Source organism: Chiloscyllium punctatum, chromosome 25, assembly GCF_047496795.1.
Source record: "Chiloscyllium punctatum isolate Juve2018m chromosome 25, sChiPun1.3, whole genome shotgun sequence".
Taxonomy (NCBI): Eukaryota; Metazoa; Chordata; class Chondrichthyes; order Orectolobiformes; family Hemiscylliidae; genus Chiloscyllium; species Chiloscyllium punctatum.
The window spans coordinates 71,998,935-72,019,266 of record NC_092763.1 but is presented as its reverse complement, the minus strand read 5'-3'; the positions used below and the strand labels follow the sequence as shown (position 1 = coordinate 72,019,266).

At 46.0% G+C, this 20,332-nt stretch overlaps 1 protein-coding gene across 4 annotated transcripts in view; it reads right to left on the bottom strand.

Moving 5' to 3' along the window:
- mtmr1b (myotubularin related protein 1b) overlaps positions 1–19,532 on the bottom strand; it is a 99,107-nt gene extending 79,575 nt beyond the window's left edge. For 3 of the 4 annotated variants that reach the window (XM_072595542.1, XM_072595544.1, XM_072595543.1), the window contains exon 1: positions 19,292–19,532. In XM_072595542.1, the coding sequence (XP_072451643.1) occupies positions 19,292–19,386 (95 nt within the window). In that variant the 5' untranslated portion in view covers positions 19,387–19,532. The remainder of the gene's footprint in view (positions 1–19,291) is intronic. The other variant, XM_072595545.1, reaches the window with a different exon arrangement.
- Between the last annotated feature and the right edge of the window lie 800 nt (positions 19,533–20,332).

Below are 20,332 nucleotides of genomic sequence, written 5' to 3'. Positions count from 1 at the left end.
ACAAACCCAGAGTCCTCAACAGCTCTTCAGTCAGTTCTGCTATAAAGTGGTAGTTCCGTTCTCGTACAATCTTGTGTTGGAAGGAAATCGCACAATAGTGAGAAAGCTGGTAGCCTTACACATCTGTGCGGGATGCGGGAAAGCGCTTAACCTCAGTGGCGGGGGGAGGCATTTGTTCAGCAGAATTAAGTACATCTGTTCTTAGTGTCAATGGATCAGTGTAAATAAGGTGAGAACATTTGTTCACTTGTGGAATGTGTGGCAGTACTTCCTTCTCACCCCCAGGGCTAGAAGTGCATATATTTCACAGTTGGATGTCGGATTATTAAATTTCTGGTTTATATCGAAGACACTTAACAAAACTCATACTCAATAGGAAAAGAACTTTTAATTTATTAAGCTGAGTGGAATATACACGTAACAGAACAATCCTGATACATTTTCATGTACACCACACTGAGCATACTTGAATTAATGAAGCTCAGTTCCGTAATCTTGACTGTTCTGGAAGGTGTCTGTCTCATTACCCTTACAAGCTAGGGAAACACAAAGGCTGAAACTGACATTGTAAGAAAGTTTGAAGATGTTCATGTGAGTGAGAGAGAGAAAACATTCTTCTGTAAATTACATTCACTGACTGAAGGCTTCAGGGACACAGAGAGAGAGAGAGAGAGAGAGAGAGACAGACAGACAGACAGAGGACAGAAGCTGGTGGAAAGGTTAACCCTTTACGGTCTGATTTGAATGAACACTGTGTTGTCATGGATTGAATGTTTGCTTGCTGTTCCCTGGAGCTCAAGATCTGGGAATGTTATGAATTTAAGTTGCATTCTCTGAATCTAAGATGATTTTAAAAGAAAAAGCCATTTATTAGGACAACATTACTGGGCATCTTTGCTGAGCAAGGTTACCTTGTGACCTTTTCCACATAGTTTAGACTAGTTCCTTGTTATGATGTACTAGCCAAAGCAATTGGCCATTTAGCCTAGCCTGATCAGGGCTCCCACTTTGATGTGCATGTAGCTTAATTAGTCAGCATACTCAGACATGTCAATGAGTTTCACTTCCTCTGCAAACTTTTGCCATTTTACTGCTGCTTAACTGATTAAGGACATGTGGCGTTTTTGTAACTTTAATACCAAATTTTGTATAAAGACAGCTTGTTTGCAGCAATAAGGGGAGCAGCCTGAGAGGGCTCTTAGGACTAAGAGCTGGCACCGTTACTCTACTAAAAGTTTTAGAACCTTAACTCAAGCCTGACTTGTAGGTATCTATGTTATTGTGTAACATTGATGCCATTGGTAAATAAAGGTAATAATTTAAACTAAACTATGTGTAAGAGTTTTATATTCCAGACTGCCACAGAGTATGATCTCCAGGGAGAAGCAAGAGAGGCTTAAAGATTGAGTCCATCAGGGATTCCCTGAGCCATCTTGAATAGGTACTTTAACAATAGCAGCACCGTATAAACTGAAAGGGCTGGAATCGCGTTATAACCAATACACGCTTTAAAAGTTTGCACTTTAGAAACAGTGTCCCCAGTTCGTTAATCCCATTACAGTGAATTTGTGTCAATGAAACATGCATTATAGCAGAACAACCTGTACGACAAGCTCTCCATCCCTGGAATCATTCTTGTAGACCTCCTCCAATGCCAGCACATCCTTCCTTAGATACAGGGCCCAACCCTGCCATAACAGTCAAAATGCAGTCTGACCAGAGCCTTACACAGGTTTCGCAGTCCATAACTGCTCTAGTATTCCAGACCTCTCGAAATGATTGCTACCATTCCATTTGCCTTCCTATCTGCCAACTGAACCTGCATGTTAACCTTAAGTCAATCCTGAACTAAGACTCCCAAGTCCTTTTGTGTTTCATATTTTCAAAGCTTTTTCCCACTTAGAAAATCATCTATTCCTCTATTCCCCTAACCAAAGTGTATAACCTTACATTTTCACACATTGTGTCCCATCTGCCACTTCTTTGCTCACTCTCCCAGCCTGTCCAAGTCCTTCTGCAACCTCTCAACATTACCTGTCCCTCCACCTATTTTTTGTATCATCTGCAAACTTTGCAACAATGCCCTCAGTTCCTTCTTCTAGATCGTGAATGTGTAACGTGAACAGTTGCGGTCCTAACACCAATCCCTGCAGAACTCCACTAGTCACTGGCTGCCAAGTTGAAAAAGACTATTTTATACCAATTCTGTGCCTTCTGCCAGTCAGTCAATCCTCTATTTATCGCAGCACCTTGCCCCTAACACCACAGGCTCTTGTCTTATTTATCAGCCTGTCCTGCACCTTTTCAAAAGCCTTCTGGAAACCCAAATTGATTGTATCTGTTAATGTAAATTTTGTTCCACAAATCTGGACGACACAAGTTTCTGTACAATGGTAGATGCTTTATTATTGGAGAGCCAGCGAGAGATTCTCAATGTCCCCAAAGTAACTGTGCGTCTACTTGTGGCAACCCTTCTCCACTAATCTCTGCCCTACACACAAAGACAGTATATTTTATAGGAATTAAACAAAAGGTTTATCAGTCACACGGGTGATTGTCATCACATAGTTTAAAGTAGATAATTATGAATTTACAAAGTCCGATGAATGTCGATGTCCAGTGATAATGTGTGAATGGATTATGGAAACTGATTATCGTGCTCTTCATGACTATGTGTTGATGGGAAGAGATTAAGGCAGAAGGGTTTTGCCTGCTGTAAATGGGGTTTACATACCTATGCTAATATGGAGGGGAGGTTATTGGGGGATTCACATACCTATACTATTATGGACGGTAAGTAAGACAATGGGAGCGGGAGGCAGTTTAACAGGGTTGTGGCCAAGACTATCAGTCTTGTCTGGAAAGAGCAAATACCTCTGTCTGGGGCTACAGGGGGAATTCACATGTGTGGCTCCACTCGGCTCCATTTCTGAGAAATAGTCAGCCTCCCCCCTATTGAGACGTTCTGTCTGTATTGTAAGAGGACAGGCTTTCAGTTGATACTGCAGTAAGTCATTTGGTAATGGAATGTTTAATCCTTGAGTCCCCAATGTGTCCTGAAAGAGAAGCACAGCATGGAACTGACCCCTCTGTGGCATTTTAACTTCCTCAGTATCCATTGGCTCTCCTTTGTCACAGCTTTGAGTATTAGCTGCTAACCCAACCACTTGAACAAATAAAAATAACTCAAAGAAAATACCATTTTATTAGGGTGGCAACAAAATAGTAAGTACGCCACGGTGTACTGCCATCCTGCTAAAACACAGTCTAAACAAAACAAAAGAACTGCAGATACTGGAAATCAGAAACAAACAGAAATTTCTGGAGAAACTCAGTAGGACAGACAGCATCTGTAGAGTTAATGCAGAGTTAACATTCCGGGTTCAGTCACCCTTCATCAGAACCCTGCTACAATCTTCTTGGGGGTCTTATGTAAATACTGGAGATGATCCACCAAAGCTCAAAGGTTGGTGATAATGTGTACCCAGAATATTGTGTGGCTGGACAGTCTGTATGCTGTCAATGATTGTTTTTCTTTCAGAGTTTTAGTTTGAAAATTGCTATACCGCATACATTTGTGACAACATCTACATTTGCAAAAATATGAAGATTTTACAAAATGTGAGTCAATCCCTCATGACTTTGCAGTAAAAACTAGGAGTAATCCTCAGATGAAACAACCTTAAGAAGCAGGAGTTATTTGGACCCAGCATACAGATTTCAGTCTCATTTTTAAAATATACACTGCAATTTAATATTAATACTTAAATTGTAAGTATGGACAGGAGGGTTTATTTAAACTAGCCACAGAGTAATTAAACCTTTCTGCCTACTCCAGTTCTGCAGCATCTCCATAGCATGACAAGTTTATATCGACAATTCATAGAACGTAATACGTGAGGAGGCCAGTCAGCCCATAACCAGCCCTTTGTATTAGCAATCCACCAAAGTTCAGCAATACTTTTATATCCTGAGAATTCATCAAATTCCCGTTTGCAAGTTACTATTCAGTCTGCTGCCATCATCCTTACAGGCAGCGTGTTCCTGATCACAACTTTTAATGTGTGAAAAAAAGTCTTCTTCTCTGAGATTCTTTTGACATTTACCTTAAATCTGTCTTCTCTGATTACTGACCTTTCTAGCACACAAACGAATTTCTCCTTACTTACTCTCTCATTACTTTCCTTGATTTTGAACACCCGTATTAAACCTATCTTTAACCTTCTCAGCTCAAAAGGAGCACAGCTCCAGTTTCTCTAATTTCACCTCTTACTGCAGTCACTCATTCCAGACATTTTTGTAAACATGACTGTAGTAATTTATCATTTCACATAAATTGACAAAATGCACGCACAATTCAAGCTTTTTAAAATGGATTGTAGCAAGACAGCTATTCTGGTGGATAAAGGTATTCTTCAGTGTATGTACGATGATTCCAATGGAGGAGTGAGTGAGTGAGTGAGGACTGCAGATGGTGAAGACCAAAGTCAGAATGCTGAAGGGCTTATGCCTGAAACGTCAACTCTCCTGATCCTCGGATGCTGCCTAATCTGTTGTGCTTTTCCAGCGCCACACTTTTCGACTATGCCAATAGAGGGTCAGTTAGTTCAGTTGGCCAAATAGCTGGTTTGCGATGCAGAGTGATGCTAATAGTGTAGGTTCAATTCCCGCACTCGCTGACATTACCATTAAGGCCTCTCCTTCTCAACCTCTCCCCTCACCTGAGGTGTGGTGACCCTCAGATTAATCTCATCACCAGTCACCTCTCTCCAATGAGAGAGCAGCTGTACGGTACTATGGGGACTTTACCTTTTCATCTAATAGCAAAGTAAAGGTTAAAGTCACCACAGTCTTATCACCACAGTCCTAGGCTGCTCATTCATTAGAGAGAGATTCAAATGCAGACACTATACGAATGCAGACTATCAAAGACATTTGGCAGAATGTCTCATCACCAGAATTTTAAAACAAGCACCAAGACATCGCTTGGCTGGTGCTGAGAAAGGCACAGTCTGTGAGATCCTTCATGTAAATCCAGACCAAGAACACTGCCCCCGACATGGCTGGTGTGTGTGTGCGCACGCATGTAGAGACTGTCACACACCTCCTGCTAGAATGTGCCTTTGCAAAGGAAGTCTGGAGAGAGATGCAGTGGGTTTTGTCCAGGTTCATCCTGAGCAACTCTGTCATACAGGACTCTGCGCTGTATGGTCTGTTCCCCAGGAAGCACACTGAGACAAACATCAACTGTGCCTGGAGGACCATCAACTAGGTGAATAAAGCTCTTTGGTCTGCCTGAAACCTTTTGGTCTTCCAGAACAAGGAGTTGACATCGACTGAGCATTACAGACTGGCACATTCCAAAGTCCAGGACCTTGTGCTGAGGGATGCACTAAAGCTTGGGGCAGCTGCTGCCACCAAGGCGCAGTGGGGAAAGTCCGCTGTCTGAGGTCTTCCTGTTGAAGTAAATGGGGGCCCATTCAGTAACGGACCCAGCTGGTGCCTCAAATCTATGGAAATATAGTCTGGTTCAAGTAGGAGATGCCTTTGGTTTGTTCAGATAGAGGCAAACTCCAATGTTTGTTTGTTTCTTTAACATGCTGCTGTACAGAACCAAACTGTGTTTATGACTAAGTATATATGGAGAAAAGATATCTTTAATAAATAAAGTATTTTTGAAATTTTTAAGAATTCCAATGCAGACCTGCCAGCCCCTGCTGTTTGTCATTCTAAATCTGGATCACAACTCATGCTCTCCTCAGGATCATTTGGCGGAGGCTGAGGGGAGATCTGATAGAGGTTTATAAAATCATGAGGGGCATGGATCGGTTATATAGGCAAGGTATGTCCCCTGAGATGGGGGAGTCCAGAACTAGAGGGCATAGATTTAGGCTGAGGGAGAGAAAAACTTAAAAGGGACCTCAGGGGCATCTTTTTCACATAGACGCTGGTGCATGTATGGAATGAGCTGCCAGAGGAAGTGGCAGAGGCTGGTACAATTACAACATTTGGATGGTATAGGAATAGGAAGGTTTTAGAGGGATATAGGCCAAGTTCTGGCAAAGAGGACTAGATTAATTTAAGATATCTGGTCGGCATGGACAAGTTGGACTTAAGGGTCTGTTTCCATCCTGTCTATCTCTATGACTCTCTAAATGGTGTTTGCATCCAGTCCAAGGTGTGCTTCAGTTCAGGATAGGACAGGACCTACCTTGCCAAACAGCTTGCTAGCACTGCCAGTGCAGGCCAGCACACAAACTGTGGCAACCTGGAGAAAGTGGAGACTTCCCCTTCCACCAGAACTCCGCAAGAATCAGCAGCTTCAGTCATGGTAATCAGAAGTATGGGCAAATAACAATGAGTCAACTTTGACTTTTTGAACAAAGGAAGAAGCATTACTTTGATGTTTTGGAATTCCAGCGCATATATTTTGAAAACCAGAAAGCAAATTGAAATTGCATTAATCTAAGGCATCACATTATGATTCATGGTCCAACATTCTCCACTCACTTCTGGCCACAAAGTCAGCACAGAGTTATTTGGCCACAAGTAAGGATTTTATTCTGGTTTCGCCATCATTTTAAACTCAGCATTGCACAGCAGCAACAATACAAATATGCACAAGTCTTGAACACTAAAGGTATTCCAACTTGCTTCACAGAAGCGTTACAAAACAAAATATAACACCAAGCCATGCAAGGAGATATTTTGTCAGGCTTGGTGGATCATGGAGGTTTCCACTGAGGGTCTTGAAGGAGAGAAGTGAGGTTAGAGGCAAAGTGGTGAAGGGAGGGAATTATGGAGGTTAGAAACTCCACAGCTTAAAACACAGCCACCAAACAAGTGAAGGAGTTAAAAGCAGGGGTGCACAACAGACCAGAATTAGGGGAGTGCAGATATCTCAGAGGGTTGTGGGGCTGAAGGAGAGTACAGAGATAGAAAGGAATGAGACTACAAAAGATTTTGACAAAATGATAGCGATTTTAAAACCAAAAAGTGATGCTTGCAGATCTAATGCAAGGGTGATAGATAACAAGGTGCAGCAGAGTTTTAGAATTACATTGAGTTTACCAAAAGCAGAATTTGAGAGTGCACTGAAATAATCCAGAGGCAGCAAAATTATAAAGAAGGTTTCAGCAGAAAATGCATTTTCAACTTTGCTCAGATTTTCAGCACTGCTCTGCTGTGACTTTTTAATAGAGTCATAGAAATGTACAACATGGAAACAGACCCTTCGGTCCAACGCATCCCCGCCGACCAGATATCCCAACCCAATCTAGTCACAACTGCCAGCACCCATCCATATACCCATCTAAATGCCTCTTAAATGTTGCAATTATATCAGCCTCCACCACTTCCTCTGGCAGCTCATTCCATACACGTACCACCCTCTGTGTGTTTAAAAAGTTGCCCCATAGGTCTCTTTTATATCTTTCCCCTCTCACCCAAAACCTATGCCCTCTAGTTCTGGACTCTGCTACCCCAGGGAAAAGACTTTGCCTATTTACCCTATCCGTGCCCCCACCCCTCAGCCTCCAACGCTGCAGGGAAAACAGCCCCAGCCTGTTTAGCCTCTCCCTATAGCTCAAATCCTCCAACCCTGGCAACATCCTTGTGAATCTTTTCTGAACGCTTTCAAGTTTCACAACATCTTTCCGATAGGAAAGAGACCAGAATTGCAGGCAATATTCCAACAGAGGCCTAACCAATGTCCTGCACAGCAGCAAATTGGCCTCCCAACTCCTGTACTCAATACTCTGACCAATAAAGGAAAGCATACCAAATGCCTCCTTCACTATCTTATCTACCTGCGACTCCACTTCGATGTTTCAACTTAAATCTGCTCTCTGACCCTCCTGTCAATGGAAACAGTCTCCCCATAACTTCCTCTACCCTAACAAGAACAATACCGGCTTCTCTAGTGACTCAATGTTACTTCAGTCCCTTGCCCTGGGACTATCTGCATAAATCTCTCCTGCACCTTTCCACATCTCTGCCTTTACGTGATACTAAACAGAGTCTGACCATTCCATTGAGAATCTTAACTCATGCTGCCATATGTTAAACCATTAAGATAGTCCCAAGTTGGTCAAATTTAGTGTGTAATATCGCACATATCATGAACACTATGAAATATTCAAACTCTGGGAAAAACTGCCAAGATTCCAAAAATTAGACTACCCAAAATCTGAGCACTACTAGCTGCAAAGTATCTATTCCCAGGAATTTATAGTTTATGTACCAGAAGATCAGTGAACTGACATGTGTATCTCCCCACTCATCTGGTCCTCATGCTTATTTTCAATTCCACATTGGAAATCTTTTATATTCTTGCCACAACAAACCTGCAGGGACTGAACCCATTCCCCTTTTACTAGTCGCCAAAGATCAGATTCACAAAGCAATCAGCCACCAACAGAAACAAAAGCACGGAAAATGCTAAAAATATAAGAGTCAGACAGTCAGCGTCTGTACAGAAAGCAACAGGCTAACATTTTTGGGAAGGGTCTTTCATCAGACTATCAGCCACCTTAAGAAACCAAAACCTATAAACAGAGGCGGGACATACCACCAACGCTTCAGCGGAGACTCTCACTGATAATGTTACCTTGTCACGGTGACGAAACATCTGAGAACAAATCTTCAAGCTCAGCAAGCTAACTTACAGACTGAAAATATTGAGGTTTTAGTAAAGGGCCTCACCTGAAATTCTAATGCTTTTTTATCTGCCCAGATGCTGCCTGGCCTTGTGTGCTTTTTCAGCTTTGCAATTGTATTCTGCTCTGTATTTTTACATCAACAAAACGTTCAAATGGAACCAACTCAGCACTTGTCAGGAAACAGAGGACAAATGGCCCATTTGCACTTTCCAAACCCACAACCTCTACCATGTAGAAGGACAAGGACAGCAGATAAGTGGAACACCAACACCTGCAATATCCTCTTTAAGTCAGAACACCATCTTTACTTGGAACTTTACAGCAGTTTCTTCAAAGTCACTCGGTCAAAATCATGGAACTCCCTCCCTAACAGTATAGTGCATGTACTTACACCAGACATAGTGGTTCAGGAAGGCAGCTCACTACCACCTTCTCAAGGGCAATTAGGGATGGGCAATAAATAGTGGCGTCGTCAATTAGATTATATTGCAAACGCTATTGAGGTTACATTGTAAAGGTCTAATGATAGAATGAGCATTGAACTGGGCTCAAATGCTAGGGTAAACACCAAATTTTGGTGAGAAAGCTTTTACCAGGTACGTCCTCCCACTAGTGAACTAATTCACTAGCATGCACTTAAATGTAGCTGAATACATTTCAGTAAAATCTAACAGTAAGATGACAGTTCAGATTTTACACAATACAGATGCTTTATTGAAACAAAATGCACATTTCTCTTACCGCCGAGCAAAACATGTAGGCACACAGCTTCCGGTTCACTGATTAGGAAACAGTTCAAGAGCTGGAGTGTAGCTCCTTTCTGTTAATCCCTGTCCATATGACACCGTGAAAAGTATTGGATTCAACCAGTACACATAGCATTATGAAACGTTCAGACTCAAAGAGATGTCTGCTTAAGAGAGGAGCCTGGTACAATCCTCCTATTGAGGTTCAAGTTGCCACGCTTGTAAACTACCATTTATATTGCTGCAACATTCCCCAGGCACTTGTGGGCTGACTAGAGAAATGTGGCAGTTGCCACATCTCCAAACTCTGCCATTTGGACATGTAAAATGGGAGCAGAATTAGACCATTCGGCCCCTCGAGCCTACTCAATAAAATCATGGCAGATGCCTACACTACACACCCCTGAGAACCCTTGATGCCCCTGTCTAACAAGAATTTGTCCACCTCTTTTTTATAATTAAACAATATCCACCACCTTCTGAGGCAGAATTTCATGCAGCCTTCACTGAACCAGCTAACCATACATATCAGGAGCAGAAAGTCATTCAGACCCTCAAACCTGCTCTAGCATGCAATAAGATGCTGGCTGATAGGATTGAGCTTCCAAATTGCCTTTTTATCATAACCTTTCACCACCTTGCTTAATGAGAATCTATCTATCTCTCCTTCAAAATATTTAAGGACTCTGTTTCCACAACCTTTTCAAGAAGGAAGTTCAAAGACCGACAACCCTTAGAAAGAAAAAAAATCACTTAGTCTCTGTTTTATGTGAATTATCACTGGCTTTTAAACAGTTACTCCTAATTCTAGATTCTCCCCGAACAGGGACTGTGCTCCACATCGACCCCGTCAAAACTCTTCAAGATTTTACATCTTACTGACTTCTACCATTGAGCCCAAATTAAGGTAGAGTTAAGTTTTTTGTTATTTAATTTGGGGGTGTTGGAGTTACAGACTAGCCCAGCATTTATTACCTTTGTGATGGTGGTGAACCTTGAACTATCCCAGCTCACATGGTATAGGCGCAGCCACAATACCATTACAGAGGGAGTTTCAAGATTTTGACCCAGTGACAGTGAAGGAACAGCGATATATTTCCAAGTCAGGATAGGGAGTGGCTTGGAGGGAACTTGCAGGTGGCACAGCCTTTGTTCTCCTAAATGGAAGTGATTGTGGGTTTGGATGGTGCTATCGAAGAATCATTGGTAAATTTCTGCAGTGCATCTTGTAGATAGGATACACTGCTGCTACTGAGCGTCGGTGGTGGAGGGACTGAATGTTTGTGGATGTGGTGCCGATTCAGTGGCTGCTTTGTCCTTGACATGTCTTCCATGTCAAATTTTTGAGTGTTAGAACATAGAACAATACAGCACAGAACAGGCCCTTCGGTCCTCGATGTTGCACCGACCTGTAAACTATTCTCAGCTCATACCCCCACACTATCCCAAATTCATCCATGAATTGTTTAAATCTCCCTAATGTGGCTGAGTTGACTACATTAGCAGGTAGGGCATTCCATGCCCTTACCACTCTCTGCATAATGAACCTGCCTCTGACATCGGTCTTAAATCCTATCAGCCAGCATCTTATTGAATGATAGAGCAGGTTTGAGGGTCTGAATGACTTTCTGCTCTTGTAGTTATGCCCCCTCGTACAAGCTGACGCCATCGTCCTAGGAAAAAGACTTTCATTGTCTACCCTATCTAATCCTCTGATCATCATGTCTGTCTCTATCAAATCCCCTCTTAGCCTCTTCTTTCCAATGAGAACAGACCCAAGTCTCTCAGCCTTTCCTCATCACACCAGACCAGGCAACATTCTGGTAAATCTCCTCTGCATCTTTTCCAATGCTTCCACATCCTTCCCGAAATATGGCGACCAGAACTGTACACCATATTCCAAGTGTGGCTGCACTAGTGTGTTGTATAGTTGCGGCATGATATTGCAGCTCCACAATTCAATCCCTCTACCAATGAAACCTAACACACCATATGCCTTCTTAACAGCACTATCCATCTGGTTGGCAACTTTCAGGAATCTATGCACATGGACTCCAAGATCCCTCTGCACATCCACGCTACCAAGAATCTTTCCATTGACCCAGTACTCTGCCTTTCTGTTATTCTTCCCAAAGTGCATCACCTCACATTTAGCTGCATTGAACTCCATTTGCCACCTCTCAGCCCAATTCTGCAGTTTATCCAAGTCCCCCTGCAACCTGTAACATTCGTCCAAACTGTCCACTACTCCACCGAGTGTTGGGGTTGCAACCATCCAGGCATGTGGGGAGTATTCCATTACACCCCTGACCTATGACTTGTGGATGACGGACAGGCTTTAGGGAGTCGGGAGGGGAGTTACTCGCTACAGGATTCCTAGCCTCTGACCTGCTCTTGTAGCCACTGTGTTCATGTGCCAAGTGCATTTCAGTTTCTGTGCAATGGCAATCCCCAGGATGTTGTTAGTCAGGGATTCAACTCAGCCCCATGTACCCTTTGCTGCTTATATGGTTTTCACATGTAGGACATTGGTTAGGCCACTGCTGGAATATTGCGTGCAATTCTGGTCTCCTTCCCATCGGAAGGATGTTGTGAAACTTGGAAGGGTTCAGAAAAGATTTACAAGGATGTTGCCAGGGTTGAAGCATTTGAGCGATATGGAGAGGTTGAATAGGCTAGGGCTGTTTTCCCTGGAGTGTCAGAGGCTGAGGGGTGACTTTACAGAGGTTTACAAAATCCTAAGGGGCATGGATAGAATAACTGGACAAAGTCTTTTCCCTGGGGTGGGGGAGTCCAGAATCAGAGGGCATAGGTTGATGGTGAGGGGGGAAAGATATAAAAGAGACCTATGAGACAATTTTTCACACAGAGGGTGGTATGTATATGGAATGAGCTGCCAGAGGAAGTGGTGGAGGCTGGTACAATTGCAACATTTAAAAGGCATTGGATGGGTATATGAATAGGAAGGATTTGGAGGGATATGGGCCGGGTGTTGGCAGGTGGGACTTGATTGGGTTGGGATATCTGGTCGGCATGGACGGGTTGGACCAAAGGGTCTGTTTCCGTGCTGTACATCTCTATGACTCTAATTAGTTCTGTGTTGTAGGTTCACCAGGTGACACTTCATTTTTTAGGTTGTTCTCCTGTACTCTTTATTGAATCAGGATTGGACATAAGGATATAAGAGCTGGGAGCAAGAATAGGCCATTCAGCCCCTCAAATCTGCTCCGCCATTTGATATGATCATGGCTGATCTCGTCTCAGCCACAACTCCACTTTCCTGCTCACTCTCCATAACCCTTCAACTCATTAATAACTGAAAACCTGTCCATTTCATCCTTAAATTTATTCAGCGCCCCAGCATCCACTGCGCTCTAAATTCCAGAGGCACGACTCTTTGAGAGAGTGAAGGCAGCATTTGGTATCCTTGCCTTTATTGGTCAGTGCATTGAGTATAGGCATTGGGAGGTCATGTTGTGGCTGTACAGGACATTGGTTAGGCCTCAATTAGAATACTGCATTCAGTTCTGGTCTCCCTGCTATATGTAGGATGTTGCAAAACTTGAAAGGGATCAGAAAGGCTTTACAAGATGTTGCCAGGGTTGGAGGGTTTGAGCTATAAGGAGAGGCTGAATAGGCTAGGGCTGTTTTCCCTGGAGCTTCAGAGGCTGAGGGGTGACCTTACACAGATTTATAAAATCATGAGGAGCATGGATAGGGTAAATAGACATGATATTTTCCTTGGGGTGGGGGAGTCCAGAACGACAGGGAATAGGTTTAGGGTGTGGAGGAAAGATATAAAAGGGACCTGAATGGGTAACGTTTTCATGCAAAGGGTGGTATGTGTATGCAATGAGCTGCCAGACAACATGGTGGAGGCTGGTACAATTACAACATTTAAAAGGCATCTGGATGGGTATATGTATACAAAGGGCGTAGAGGGGATATGGGCCAAATGCTGGCAAATGGGACTAGATTTATTTAAGATATCTGGTCGGCATGGATGAGTTGGACCGTGTTTCCATGCTGTATATCTCTATGACCATGTGACTCTAAGTAGTGACTTTTCTCACCTGTTTTGTATCTGCTACTCCTCAGCTTAAAAATGTAACACCCACCCACCCTTCATTCTCTGTTGCCCTACAACAAGAAGCGTCCTTTCTAAGTCTACTTTCTCAATCCCCTTTAACATCTTATATACTTCTCACATACTTCTAACTCCAGAGAGCATCGGCCTAAGCTGCTCAATCTCTCTTCATAAAACACGCCTTTCATCTCGGGAAATGATTCAGTGAACTTTTTATGAACGGCCTCCAATACAGTCCTATCCTTCCTCAGGTAAGGGGGACTAAAGCTGTACTCCAGAAGGGGTCTCATGATTGCCTTGTCCGATTATAACAATACCCGCCTGCTTTAATACTCCATTCTTTTAGCAATAAGACCAAACTCCATCCGTATTCCTTATTACCTGCTATAACTGCACACTGGCTTTCTGTGACTCGTGCACGAGGACACTCAGATCCCTCATTTTGAGGTTTCTCTCCATTTAGATAATAAGGTGCTTTTTCATTTTTCCAACCAAAATGGATAACCTCACATTTATCCACGTTAAGCGCATCTGCCAAATTTTGGACCATTCCCCTATCCATTTGTAAACTTATTTCTTCATTGCAACTTATTTTCCCACCTATTTTAGATTCTTCGTATTCTCTTGAGGGGTGTGGACATCACTGACTGGGTCAGCATTTATTGTCCATCCCTTGAGAAGGTGGTGCTAAGTTGCCTTCTTGAACTGCTGCAGTCCATGTGCTGTAGGTGGACCCACAATGACCTTAGGGAGAGAATGCCAGGATTTTGACAGCAAAGGGAACTGTCAAAATTCAGTTCCAAGTCAGGGTGGAGAGTAGCTTGGAGGGGAACTTGAATGGGATGACATGTCCATGCATCTGCTATCCTTGTTCTAGATGAAAGTATGTGGGTTTGGAAGAAGCTGTCTCAGGATCTTTGGTGAATTTCTGCAGTGTACAGTGTATCTTGTATATAGTACACACTGTTGCTACTGAGCGTCAGTGATAGAGGGTGCGTATCCCCTGGCTTGATAGTAATGGTGGAGTAGGGAATATGGTGGGCCATGGGTCACTGACTGTTTGTAAGTGAAATTCTGCTGCTGCTAATGGCTCACAGCACCTCTGATGTCCAGTCTCGAATTCTGACATCAGTTTGCAATCTATCCCTTAGTACATGATGATATTGCCACACTGCATAATGTAGGGTACCTGCACCATGAGAACGAGACTTCAGCTACACAATGAGACAGTTTCCAATGTGAGTTGTAGATGACCACCCAAATCATACTCACCAGCCTAACTCTTTTTTTTATTTTTACACGGGGTCTGGGTGTCCCTAGTAAGGCCAGTATTTATTGACTCTTCTTGCGTTGGCACTGCTGAAATCTACCACCTTTGGCCAATCCCCACCATTTGTTGCAGTAACAAGTCTGGATTAGTGGTGCTGGAAAAGCACAGCAGTTCAGACAGCATCCGAGGAGCAGTAAGATCGACGTTTCGGGCAAAAGCCCTTCAATAGGAACACAGGCAGACAGCCTGAAGGGTGGAGAGATAAATGAGAGGAGGGTGGGGGTGAGGAGAAAGTAGCATAGAGTACAATAGGTGAGTGGCTGAGGGGATGAAGGTGATAGGTCAGGGAGGAGAGTGGAGTGGATAGGTGGAAAAGAAGATAAGCAGGTAGGACAAGTCATGGGGACAGTGCTGAGCTGGAAGTTTGGAACTGGGGTGAGGTGGAGGAATGGAAAATGAGGAAACTGTTGAAGTCCACATTGATGCCCTGGGATTGAAGTGTTGAAGTGTTCAGAGGAAGAAGATGAGGCGTTCTTCCTCCAGGCGTCTGGTGGTGAGGGAGCGGCCGTGAAGGAGGCCCAGGACCTCCACGTCCTCAGCAGAGTGGGAGGGGAGTTGAAATGTTGGGTCACAGGGTGGTGTAGTTGATTGGTGCAGGTGTCCCAGAGATGTTTCCTAAAGAGATCTGCTAGGAGGCGCCCAGTCTCCCCAATGTAGAGGAGACCACATTGGGAGCAACGGATACAATAAATGATATTAGTGGATGTGCAGGTAAAACTCTGATGGATGTGGAAGGCTCCTTTAGGGCCTTGGATGGAGGTGAGGGAGGAGGTGTGGGTGCAGGTTTTGCAATTCCTGCAGTGGCAGGGGAAGGTGCCAGGATGGGAGGGTGGGTTGTAGGGGGACGTGGACCTGACCAGGTAGTCACGGAGGGAACGGTCTTTGCGGAAGGCGGAAAGGGGTGGGGAGGGAAACACTTCCCTGGTGGTGGGGTCTGTTTACAGGTGGCGGGAATGTCGGCAGATGATTTGGTTTATACGAAGGTTGGTAGGGTGGAAGGTGAGCACCAGGGGCGTTCTGTCGTTGTTACGGTTGGAGGGGTGGGGTCTGAGGGTGGAGGTGCGGGATGTGGACGAGATGCATTGGAGGGCATCTTTAGCCAAGTGGGAAGGAAAATTGCGGTCACTAAAGAAAGAGGCCATCTGGTGTGTTCTGTGGTGGAACTGGTCCTCCTGGGAGCACATACGGCGGAGGTGGAGGAATTGGGAATATGGGATGGCTTTTTTGCAGGAGGTAGGGTGGGAAGAGGTGTAATCCAGGTAGCTGTGGGAGTCGGTGGGTTTGTAGAAAATGTCGGTGTCAAGTCGGTCGTCATTAATGGAGATGGAGAGGTCTAGGAAGGGGAGGGAGGTGTCAGAGATGGTCCAGTTAAATTTAAAGGTCAGGGTGGAATGTGTTGGTGAAGTTGATGAATTGCTCAACCTCCTCGTGGGAGCACGAGGTGGCGCCAATGCAGTCATCAATGTAGCAGAGGAAGAGGTGGGGAGTGGTGCTGGTGTAACTACGGAAGGTGGACTGTTCTACGTAGCCAACAAAGAGACAGGCATTGCTGGGGCCCATATGGGTGCCCATGGATAACACCTCCTCCCACCCTACCTCCTGCAAAAAAGCTATCCAGTATTCCCCAATTCTTCCACCTCCGCCGTATCTGCTCCCAGGAGGACCATCCCTCCCCGCCTTCCGTAAAGACCGTTCCCTCCGTGACTACCTGGTCAGGTCCACGCCCCCCTACAACCCACCCTCCCATCCTGGCACCTTCCCCTGCCACCGCAGGAATTGCAAAACCTGCACCCGCACCTCCTCCCTCACCTCCATCCAAGGCCCGAAAGGAGCCTTCCACATCCATCAAAGTTTTACCTGCACATCCACCAATATCATTTATTGTATCTGTTGCTCCCGATGCGGTCTCCTCTACATTGGGGAGACTGGACGCCTCCTAGCAGAGCACTTTAGGGAACATCTCTGGGACACCCGCACCAATCAACCACACCGCCCTGTGACCCAACATTTCAACTCTGCCGAGGATGTGGAGGTCCTGGGCCTCCTTCACCGCCGCTCCCTCACCACCAGACGCCTGGAGGAAGAACGTCTCATCTTCCGCCTCGGAACACTTCAACCCCAGGGCATCAATGTGGACTTCAACAGTTTCCTCATTTCCCCTTCCGCCACCTCACCCGAGTTCCAAACTTGCAGCTCAGCACTGTCCCCATGACCTATCCTACCTACCAATCTTCCTTTCCACCTATCCACTCCACCCTCCTGTCTGACCTATCACCTTCATCCCCTCCACCACTCACCTACTGTACTCTATGCTACTTTCTCCCCACCCCTACCCTCCTCTCATTTATCTCTCCACCCTTAAGGCACTCTGTCTGTATTCCTGATGAAGGGCTTTTGCCCGAAACGTCGATTTTGCTGCTCCTCGGGTGCTGCCTGAACTGCTGTGCTTTTCCAGCACCACTAATCCAGAATCTAGTTTTCAGCATCTGCAGTCATTGTTTTTATCGCAGTAACAACAGAGTGTTACAAGGGGACATAAATTTAAGGTGAAGGGTGGAAGGTATAGGGGAGATGTCAGGGGTGGGTTCTTTACCTAGAGAGTGGTGGGGGCATGGAATGCGCTGCCCGTGGGAGTGGTAGAGTCAGAATCATTGGCGACCTTTAAGCAGCATTTGGATAGGTACATGGATGGGTGCTTAATCTAGGTTAGAAGTTCGGCACAACATCGTGGGCCGAAGGGCCTGTTCTGTGCTGTATTGTTCTATGTTCTATGTTCTAACCAGTCTGCCAATGGGATAAGGAAACTGAATAAACAAAACAATGTTTGTGCATAAATAAACTATTTCCACAGGTTTGGCATTCCAGAACTAGGGACATAGTCTGAGAATTAGGGTCAGAAGAAATGTTTTAATGCATTTTGACACACAAAAGTTGGTAGGTATTTGGAACTCTCTTCCATGAATGGCAGTGGATGCTGGGTCAGATGTTAGATTTAAAATCTAAAATACATAATTTTTTTGTTAGGCAGCAGTATTATGGGATATGGGCCCAAGGTACGTATGTGGAGCTAGGTCGCAGGTCAGACCTGAAGTCATTGAATGATGGAACAGGCTGGAAGGGCTGAATGGCCTACTCTTGTTCCTAATTTAGGAGCAGAAATGGTGAAGACCAGAACACTGCAGTCAGCTCTCTCTCATTGTGGGACCACTACTTTTAACATAACTTCACCAATTTCTTACATTAACCTGTTAAGAAAATAATTAGACTCAGGGGAAAAAAAACATTTGTAATAAGTTGGATAGGCGCAAATATTAAAATTCAATTAATACAGCGCTCTGGTTAAACGTGAAAATTTTTGGAAAATTTGTCGAAAAGGCATTGCCCAGTCTGCACCTTCACACGGGGCTGATGTGCACTCTCTCTGCATTCTTCTTTGGAATTCATGTCCGAAAGTGCAGACCCAGCCCCGGGATCCATGCACCGTGCCCGGATCCCAATGCAGACCCAGCCCCGGGATCCATGCACCGTGCCCGGATCCCAATGCAGACTCAGCCCGGGATCCATGCACCGTGCCCGGATCCCAATGCAGACCCAGCCCCGGGATCCATGCACCGTGCCCGGATCCCAATGCAGACCCAGCCCCGGGATCCATGCACCGTGCCCGGATCCCAATGCAGACCCAGCCCCGGGATCCATGCACCGTGCCCGGATCCCAATGCAGACCCAGCCCCGGGATCCATGCACCGTGCCCGGATCCCAATGCAGACCCAGCCCCGGGATCCATGCACCGTGCCCGGATCCCAATGCAGATCCAGCCCCGGGATCCATGCACCGTGCCCGGATCCCAATGCAGATCCAGCCCCGGGATCCATGCACCGTGCCCGGGATCCCTGAGCAGACACAGCCCGGGATCCATGCACCGTGCCCGGATCCCAATGCAGATCCAGCCCCGGGATCCATGCACCGTGCCCGGATCCCAATGCAGATCCAGCCCCGGGATCCATGCACCGTGCCCGGGATCCCTGAGCAGACTCAGCCCGGGATCCATGCACCGTGCCCGGCTCCCAATGCAGACAGACTCCGGGATCCATGCACCGTGCCCGGGATCCCAATGCAGATCCAACCCCGGGATCCATGCACCGTGCCCGGGTTCCCAATGCAGACCCAGCCCGGGATCCATGCACCGTGCCCGGGATCCCAATGCAGACCCAGCCCGGGATCCATGCACCGTGCCCGGGTTCCCAATGCAGACCCAGCCCGGGATCCATGCACCGTGCCCGGGTTCCCAATGCAGACCCAGCCCGGGATCCATGCACCGTGCCCGGGTTCCCAATGCAGACCCAGCCCGGGATCCATGCACCGTGCCCGGATCCCAATGCAGACCCAGCCCCGGGATCCATGCACCGTGCCCGGGATCCCTGAGCAGAGCCCGCCGCCTGGGCCCAGTCCCCGGCCTGTCCTCCGTTACCTTTCCGGTGAATCGGCGCTGGTTTGCCCGGAGCCGGTGGCCAGGCGGGGTGGCCTCTTGGCGGCCAGGCTGTCGGAAGTGCCGAGCCTGTCCATGGCGGCCGGGCTTTTGTTTCAGGATCGGCCTCGGAAATCCTCCCAACAGCAGCCTGAGGCCGGAGCTTCCTGTTCCTGAGGCGGCGCCGAGTCAGAGTTCAGCTGGAGCCAGCGCTGAGGGTAAACTCAGAGCTGTCAGTAACCAGGAGTCTGTCAGTAACCAGGAACCAACCAGTAACCAGGAACCAACCAGTAACCCAGATCCTCACAGTAACTAGGAGTCTGTCAGTAACCAGGAGTCTGTCAGTAACCAGGAACCAACCAGTAACCCAGATCCTCACAGTAACTAGGAGTCTGTCAGTAACCAGGAGTCTGTCAGTAACCAGGAACCAACCAGTAACCCAGATCCTCACAGTAACTAGGAGTCTGTCAGTAACTAGGAGTCTGTCAGTAACCAGGAACCAGCCAGTAACTCAGAACCTCTCGGTAACTAGGAGTCTGTCAGTAACTAGGAGTCTGTCAGTAACCAGGAACCAGCCAGTAACCAGGAACCAACCAGTAACCCAGATCCTCACAGTAACTAGGAGTCTGTCAGTAACCAGGAACCAGCCAGTAACCAGGAACCAACCAGAAACCCAGAACCTCACAGTAACCAGGAGTCTGTCAGTAACTAGGAACCTCACAGTAACCAGAAACCAGCCAGTAACCAGGAACCTCACAGTAACTAGGAGTCTGTCAGTAACTAGGGACCTGCCAGTAACCAGGAACCAGCCAGTAACCCAGAACCTCTCAGTAACTAGGGACCTGTCAGTAACCCACAACCTCGCAGTAACTAGGAGTTTGTCAGTAACTAGGGACCTGTCAGTAACCAGGAACCAGCCAGTAACCCAAAACCTCTCAGTAACTAGGGACCTGTCAGTAACCCACAACCTCGCAGTAACTAGGAGTCTGTCAGTAACCCACAACCTCTCAGTAACTAGGGCCTCCAGGAACCAGTCAGTAACCC